The sequence below is a fragment of the Gorilla gorilla genome, chromosome 23 (assembly GCF_029281585.2).
Source record: "Gorilla gorilla gorilla isolate KB3781 chromosome 23, NHGRI_mGorGor1-v2.1_pri, whole genome shotgun sequence".
NCBI classification, from domain to species: Eukaryota; Metazoa; Chordata; class Mammalia; order Primates; family Hominidae; genus Gorilla; species Gorilla gorilla.
Window position 1 is genome coordinate 24446758 of NC_086018.1, and position 8683 is coordinate 24455440.

Consider the following 8683-nt stretch of genomic DNA (forward strand, 5'->3'; position numbering starts at 1 on the left):
AGAGGAGGTGGGTTCTGTAGCAGGAAGGAGGTAGGTTCTGACACAGGGTGAAGGTGGGTCCTGGGACAGGGAGTAGGTGGGTTCTGGAACAGGAAGGAGGTATGTTCTGGAACAGGGTGAAGGTGGCTTCTGGAATAGGGAGGAGGTGGGCTCTGGGACAGGGAGGAGGTGGGTTCTGGGACAGGGTGGAAGTGGGTCCTGGGACAGGGAGGGAGGTGGGTTCTGGGACAGGGAGGAGGTGAGTTCTGGAAGAGGGGAGGAGGTGGGCTCTGGAAGAGGGAGGAGATGGGTTCTGGAATAGGGAGGAGGTGGGTTCTGTAACAGGAAGGAGGTGAGTTCTGGCACAGGGTGGAGGTGGGTCCTGGGACAGGGAGGGAGGTGGGTTCTGGAACAGGAAGGAGGTATGTTCTGGAACAGGGTGAAGGTGGCTTCTGGAATAGGGATGAGAAATGGATTCTGGGACAGACATGAGGTGGCTTCTGGGCCATGTTAGAGATAAATTCTGGGACACAAGAGAGGTGGGTCTGGGACAGAGGCAGATGGATTGTGGGCGGGCCATCCTACTCTATGCTCCCAGAACCCACCCATGCAGTTTCCCTGGCGCCCCTAACACATCCCGTAGCCACTGTTAGTCTCCCCCAGGTCTTAGCTCAAACGTCACCTCCTCCAAGCAGCCTCCTTGGGGCCTCCATTCGCAGCTCATCAGTCCCCTGGTCAGACAACCGTCCTGCCTGTACTTCCCCTCCTAAACCCTACCCGGGGGTGAGGGTCCCCTCCCGCTAGACGGTGGCTCACTGAGGGCAGGGCGGGCCTGAGCGCTCACCGCGCACGCTCAGCGCAGCTGGCAGGGACGGGGACCCAGGCTGGCCCATCATTACTGTACTGAGCGAATGAGTTCTCCATGAGACTAAGAATCCGGTTTGATTTGCGGTTCCATTCCAAGTGCCTGAGGGCCTCAGAAGTCCGTGTTGAGTCCATCAATAAAGGAAAGAAGGCGTTAGAGCGAGAGGAGGTGAGGTGGGGGGGGAAGTGAAAGAGAATGAAAAGGAGGAAATGGAGACGAGGGCGACTCAGAGAGGAACAGAGAGACAGAGGGAGGGAGAACTGAGAAAGACACAGAGCGAAAAACGAAAGAGCGAAGGAAGCGACGCGAGCCTTTCTTAATGAATGACTGCACGCCCGTCGCCGCCTGCGCGCACCCTCGGGCTGGGCGGGCGCTGCGTCTCGGGGCGCACTGCCAGGACCCTCCGGAGCGGCGGCGGGCGCGGCCTCGGGTCGCCTCCCGCACTGCGAGCGCAGGTGCCGGGTGCAGGGGGGGTCCCCGGCCGCGCCCCGCAGGCCCCGCCCCCCTGTACCCCCTCCCCCGGCGGCCCAGGGCGCGCGGCATTGTGGGAGTTGTGGTCTTCGCGGCCCCGCGGAGAGCAGCGCGGCGTCGGCACCGGCAGGGGCACCGGCGCGGCTTAGGCTCGGGCTCGGGCTCCAGCTCGGGCTCCCGCGGCGTGGGCTGGGCAGCAGCCGGGCGGCGGCTCCGCGGCGCCGGTCAGGGGGCGTCCGCGGGTCCGCGCCCTCGGGCGGCGGCGTCTCCTGGGTCCCGGCAGCCGTCCGCGCGCCCGGGCGCAGGTAAGCTTCGTCTCCGGGGGCTGCCGGGGCGGGAGGGCGGCGCGGCCGGGCCGACCCCAGGACAGGGGTTGGAGGCGGGAGCCCGGCAGCTGCAGGCCCACGGCCCTCCCTTCCCGGCGCCGCCGCCGCCCCCGCCGAGGATGCTCCGGGACCCGGGCGCCCGCATCCCGGCCCGGCCGAGGCCAGTGCTCCTACGTGCTAAGCGCCGCCGCCTCGGAGCCGGGCATCACCCTCCCTAGACCTCCTCCTACTCCTCTTCCCTGCCCCATCGTGGTCCCTTCCTCCATCTCCCTTCTCCCCTGTGACCCCTCTTTCCTCACCTCCTGTCCCCTCCCCCAGCCCTCAGCATCACCCACTTCCCATATTTCACGTGGTGACCCTCCTCCCCTGTCCCACGAATTATCAGGCGCCATAAACCTCCTTCCACAATCTTGAGCTGATCGTCCACTTTTCCTGGCAACACTCACCTTTCCATCGTCCCATCCCCCTCCTCCCCTGACCTCCTGGTGGTCACCATCTGTGCTAACCCATCTTCAGCCCTCCCCTCTTTCCCACTCTCCAGGGCAGGTGGGTGCTGAGAAGCTGGCCAAGAGAGGGAAGGTCCCCAGGTCTGCACCGGGAAGGGCTGGCCCCACGGCATCTCTCTGGCTCCTGAGTGGAGAGGGTGACAGGCATCACACACCTTGCCCATTGCTGCTCACTGGGGGGCTTCCAGGGTGACTTGGCCTCATCCTGAGGGTGAGCAGACACTCTTTGGCATTAGGCAGCCTCTGGGAATGGACATCTGAACTAGGCTGACCAGGTCAGGCCTGAGACCGGCTCTCCCAGGTGTTCATGGTGTGAGAAGTTGTCTTGGATTGGACTTGCTCTCCAACTGGCCATGGATTTGGACTCAGTTCCCCAGAGCCAACTGAGCTGGAAGATCTGGGGTTGCTTATTATTAAAGTGCAGAGCTGCAATGAGATGTCCCCATCCCTGATGAGGACAGAAATAACACAGATGACAATGAACAGATGCGTGAAGGAAACTGGAAGCTACTGTGGTCACTGGGCAAGGAGCTGTCGGGGGAGAGAGTCTCTCCTCTCCCCACTGGGTAGATGGGGAGTTGTCACTAGGTAGCTGTGAGGATCAAATGTTTGAAGCAGTGCTTAATAAACTGCCAGTCACTCTGCAAATGTGTTTCTTTTATTGTCATAGTTCAGCTTTGAGCTTGTAAATCCACCTCCGGGTGCAGGGGCCTGTTGGCATATTTTGGCTAAAAGTGACTGACAGGTATGAAAAGTCCTAACTTGAGCTCTCAGTGCTATTTATGATCTCGGGAGGAGGGTCTGAAGCTGGGGTTCAGAATCTTTTACATTCTGTTGCTTACAGCTCAGCCTTAGGGAGGGCTCATGGCTGGCTTAGTACAGAAGGAGGCTTTCCTGAGAAGAGTACAGGGCTGGGGTGTCCAGTGGAGAGGTTTCTCCATCATCCACCCTGTTTTCTGTGTCTGCATTTTGCTTGACTTAAGTGATCAGCAGGGCTGATGGGAACTAACACTTTACAGGTGCTTGTTAAATTATCACCGTCTCACTCTTAGAACATTTAAGAAAAAAACCTTTCCTCCTGACAGACTCAGTTGAAAAGTTCCAGTAGGGGTTTAGCTCAGTGATGGGGGAAATCCTTTTAGTAAAAGTGCTTGGTGTCACATAGATGATTGTTTCACACTGAATTTCAGGAACTCTGAGGTTCTGTTTGGGAGATGGCTTGCAAACAAAACATCTTTCATCTGGATTTTCTTTCCTTTTCCTGAAGAGTAACAGCTGCCAGTTTATGGTCTAACAAGGAGAGAAACAGGGGACTGAAGGGGTTTCTTAACCTCCAGTGAGTCATAGCCTTTTCCTCTTCTGAATCTGAGAAGAAATTGAGAATGTGTGGGAAAGAAAAAAAAAAACAAAAGAAAACAAAAAACAACTTAGCTTCTAACCTCCCCACTCTTGTATTTTTCCTAGAAACATAAAAAATTTCCATGAATATTCAGCATGTGTGTTTTTGACTTACTAAACATTATAGTCAAGTGATTATTCAACCGAAACTGGGAAAAAGCAAGTAGGCAGTTAATGAGCACCTAAGGTTTCCCTTTCATTTTTAGCTTAGCAAGTCTGGGGACAAAAAAGCCACTCAATACATGAGGCAATAAGTGTGTCCAGGATTTACCTTTAACTGTTGGAATTCCGAGTCTTGCGATACCTTTCTCTCATGCCCCACCTTTGGAACGCTGGCTACTCATTATGGGATGCCACCCATCCTAGCCGTCGCCTGCATATATTGGGTGCTCATTATGACGTGGTCGTAAGTGCTGTCCATCCGCCATCATTCATCTTCATCCCGTGAGATGAACACGAACCCCATTTCATGGATAAAGAAACTGAGGCAGCCGGGCGCAGTGGCTCACGCCTGTAATCCCAACACTTTGGGAGGCTGAGGTGGACGGATCACCTGAGGTTGGGATTTCAAGACCAGCCTGACCAACATGGAAAAACCCCATCTCTACTAAAAATACAAAATTAGCTGGGTGTGATGGCGCATGCCTGTAATCCCAGCTACTCAGGAGGCTGAGATAGGAGAATCACTTGAACCTGGGAGGTGGAGGTTGTGGTGAGCCAAGATTGCACCATTGCACCCCAGCCTGGGCGATAAGAGTGAAACTCCGTCTCAAAAGAAAAGAAACAGGCTTAGGAAAAGCGATCTGCCCAAGGCTGGGATGAATCCTCAACTGGGCCCATCTCTAATCTGGCTCCTCTCTGCTACGACGCTGCAAGAATTTTCAGGCCAAATTTAGTCCCTGGGTAAAGGGAGGGTACAACTTTCCCATTTTTTAAGCTGTGAGAGGGTAGAGTACGAAAGGGATATTTGCAATTGTGCTCCCTGAGTATCAGACTTGTAGAAGCAGAGACCTGGCTGTTCTCATTGTATTAGAAGAAGCAGGATGAACAAAAGGTTTTGGAGAATGCTGGGAAACACGGCTGGGGTTTGAGAGACTTAGGCAGCATGACATTCAGGCCCTTTTAGGTTATTAGGACAATGAGAGTTCCGGGCCCTGTCCCTAACCCCCAGCTAGGTAAGTGGCAAAGCACTTCTGGCTGTTTTGGAGATGCTGTCGGCTGTGGGAAACTGAGGCAGAGGCCTGGAAGGGCTTTTGTTTTCATTCTATCTCCCTCATTTTCCTTTCATGACCCTATGGGTGAGACCATAGGTAGTCTCCAAGTGGGTAGACAGAAAATGCCCTTTGCCGCAGGCATGACCTCAAGAGTGCCTACTTCCTCTTCCAACTTGGTATTAGCCCAACCTCTGTCAGAAGGGCAACAGAATGAAATAAGGAGGATGAAATGCTTGCAAAGAGGAAGTGAAATGGAGAATATGCAGTTTTTAAGTCCCTTTGCCATTTTTAAGATGCTTTTGAATCCAGGATTCTTTTGAATTAAAGGTACAGCGATTACAGGAGTATAAGCATTGATTAAATACCTATGATGAAATAGCACGGCAAAATGGGTAGACATGGGCCTTGAAGTCAGATGGGGTTTGAGTCTCTGCCCTGGCTGTATAACTCTCGTGAGTTATGTAACTTCTCTGAGCCTCAGTTTTCTCATCTGTAAAATGGGGATAATAGCACCTCCTATGGAGGGCACAAAGCAGATGGGACCACTGTAATTATAAGCAGTACTTGATGCAGATGAAATACTACTGGCCTTTTGGGAAATGGGAGTGGCAGTAGAATGGGGAGGGAATACACAAGATTGCAAAGTGTGACCCCCACCAACTAGGATCCTACAGAACGATCTAACACTTTACATTTCAGTTGAGGACTTTTCCACGTGTAAAATTTATGCTGATTTTTTTTTTTCCATCCCAGGTTTGGTTTTCCTAAACAAATCCTTTCACAGGGACCGACGGCACTTGATAATGTGACAAAAACCAGCCTCTTCCACCCCGCTGCAGTGACTTTTGCCGGAAAGTGGAGCAGTGGGCACGGCCAATCTTGTCGTTCATCAATGCCGCCCCTGGCAGGATCTGAGGATCGGTGGCAGCCATGCCTCCCCCTGCCCCAGCCGCTCCTTCCCCCCCACGCTAATCTGCATGGTGTGGGCGCCCTTGGGACCCCCGAGGACTGATTGTCTGACCTTGCTTCACACCCCCAGTAAGGACACCCCCAAGATGTCGCTCGAGTGGCTGGTGGCCTGGAGCTGGTCGCTGGATGGCCTGAGGGACTGCATCGCCACCGGCATCCAGTCCGTGCGGGACTGCGACACCACCGCTGTCATCACTGTGGCCTGCCTCCTGGTCCTCTTCGTGTGGTACTGTTATCACGTGGGCAGGGAGCAGCCCCGGCCCTACGTCTCCGTCAACTCCCTCATGCAGGCTGCCGATGCCAACGGGCTGCAGAATGGCTACGTGTACTGCCAGTCCCCCGAGTGCGTGCGCTGCACCCACAACGAGGGCCTCAACCAGAAGCTGTACCACAACCTGCAGGAGTACGCCAAGCGCTACTCCTGGTCCGGCATGGGCCGCATCCACAAGGGCATCCGCGAGCAGGGCCGGTACCTCAACAGCCGGCCCTCCATCCAGAAGCCCGAGGTCTTCTTCCTGCCCGACCTGCCCACCACGCCCTATTTCTCCCGGGACGCACAGAAACATGATGTCGAAGTGCTGGAACGGAACTTCCAGACCATCCTGTGCGAGTTTGAGACCCTCTACAAAGCTTTCTCAAACTGCAGCCTCCCGCAAGGATGGAAAATGAACAGCACCCCCAGCGGGGAGTGGTTCACCTTTTACTTGGTCAATCAGGGGGTTTGTGTTCCTAGGAACTGTAGGAAGTGCCCACGGACGTACCGCTTGCTCGGAAGCCTTCGGACCTGTATTGGGAACAATGTTTTTGGGAACGCGTGCATCTCTGTGCTGAGCCCTGGGACTGTGATAACGGAGCACTATGGACCCACCAACATCCGCATCCGATGCCATTTAGGTATGTTGCAGGGACAGGGGTCTCCCGGCATGCACATTTGCAAGCTCAGCCCCTCTCCATCAAAACATCGCGAAAGCTCAAATGGTCAGAATTGTGCCTTTTCGCATTGTTCACTTTTAGCAAAAACTGATGAATTGCATGTAAACAATTTGACAGCAGAGATTGAGTCAAAAAGAAATCTTGTGATCAGTGCAAACCTAATTTCTGACAGCAGCTCTGTGCAAAGAACTTTCTGCAGTGACAGAAATGTTGTCCATCTTCATTGTCCAAAATGGTAGCCACTAGACACATGTGACTAATTGAGTGCTTGAAACTTGGCTCCTGTAACTGAGGAACTAAATTTTAATCTAATTTAAATAGCAGTGACACATACGGCTAGTGGCTACCGTATGGGGACAGTGTGGTTCTAGAGCCAAAGACTTGTTAAAATGATTACCGAGCTTCATAATGATGTCCAGGAGGCTGTGAAAGATACTTAAGCATCTGTGCAGTCATCAAGGATGAAATGATCCTTGGTGATAAGCTTGTTTTACTCCGATTCTGAGAAAATTGGTCGTATGCGTACTGTGCGTGTGGCTGTGGTTTTGCAAACAAAGACTGGAGTTAGACGGCCTTTGTTTGCATCTTGGCCCCACCACGAGCTGGGCTACTGTAGGCAAGTCATTTCACCTCTCTGAGCCTCAATTTCACCATTTGGGAAGTGGAGGTAAAAAGATCTTCTCCTAAAGAGTTATTCTGAGGATCCAATCAGATAATGTGTATTGTAGGTATGCACACAGAGCCTAAAATAGAGCAAGTATTCAATAAAAGTAGGCTTAAAAGAACTTAATCATGGAGGTATTAGTTCCCCAGAATGCCTTATTCCTGGTGAGTGGCGATAAAAAGCTCATCTCTGGGATGGTGGCATCACCGGTTAGCATCTCAGATTAGAGTGTGCAGAGACAGCCTTGGCAGCGTCCAGCTTTACAAAGTTCACAACGCTGCCTCAGCTTCAGCAGGGAGGAAGGAAGAGCAGCAGGAGGAACCTGGTGCATGGGTTGGAGTGGGAGTTTCATAACCACGTTCTGCAGAGGAGCCTCAGGGCTGCCTGGGAGGGAGCCGGAGCTGGGGGCCCCCGAGCCCTCTTCACCCTCAGCAGCTCTGCTTCTCCTGCTGTCTGTGTGGGGGTTCTGAGTAAGATGTGGTTTGGATGGAGGATATCACTGCACTAAAAAAAAAGAAAAGAAAAATATAACGAGATTTGAGCAACTGACATGGTAGGAATTTCAAGAGTAAAGGGTGGACTGGGTGGAGGCTCTGGGGGAGGTGGCCTGAATTCCTGGTCAGCAGTCAGCCGTGAGACTTTGAGCAGGTCACTGAGTCTCCCTCTGCCTCAGTTCTTCATCTGTAAAATGGGGAGATGGTACTTACTTCACAGGATTGTTGAGAGGATTCAATGAGTGGCATCTTACATGGCCCCTTGGCAGGATTCCTGGCACGTGACAGCATTTGATGAATGGGAGCTAGTAGCTGTTATCAAGGACTGTGTTGGACCATGTGAAAAATGATCCATAACACATGGACCCTGCCCCCAGGAAACAGTGGGAAAGGAACAGGCTTCGGAAGCAAACAGATCTGGTCGCAGGTCCTGGCCTCGCCGTATTTGCTGAGTGACCTTGGGCAGGGCTCTGAACCTCCTTAAGCCTCCGTTTTATCTTCTCTAAAACAGAGATGACGATTCCCACTTGCAGGCTGTTTTGAGGAGTGGGAAGTAATATGTGTAAAATGCTTGGCAGGTAGAGGGCAGTGGACAGTAAGCTAATCTAAGTGATGGGATGATAATCCAGGGTGATGGTCATTAGCAAAACTGCTGTGCGAGGCCCCAAGCCTCACTTGGCTGCAGACGGGGTGCCCTGGGGAGGTGGGTCTGACACTGGAGGATCCCCACACAGAAATCAGGTGCTGCCAGGGTGGAGCGAGGGAGCGGAGTCATCCCCTGGGGCTTGGGGAAGCCGGGTCTAGGCTTGCTGGGGAGGCCAGTAGTGTGGGCTGAGGTTGGACAGGTCAGGTGGGAGCAAACCT

General features: G+C 53.3%; 1 protein-coding gene across 2 annotated transcripts in view; it reads left to right on the plus strand.

The window, feature by feature from the left end:
- Positions 1–793: 793 nt before the first annotated feature.
- ASPHD2 (aspartate beta-hydroxylase domain containing 2) overlaps positions 794–8683 on the plus strand; it is a 16494-nt gene continuing 8604 nt past the window's right edge. Inside the window, exons 1-2 of one of the 2 annotated variants that reach the window (XM_055374833.2) lie at positions 794–1012; positions 5513–6622. In XM_055374833.2, the coding sequence (XP_055230808.1) occupies positions 5737–6622 (886 nt within the window). In that variant the 5' untranslated portion in view covers positions 794–1012; positions 5513–5736. Of the gene's footprint in view, positions 1013–1264; positions 1621–5512; positions 6623–8683 lie in introns of those variants that run through there. The other variant, XM_031005494.3, reaches the window with a different exon arrangement.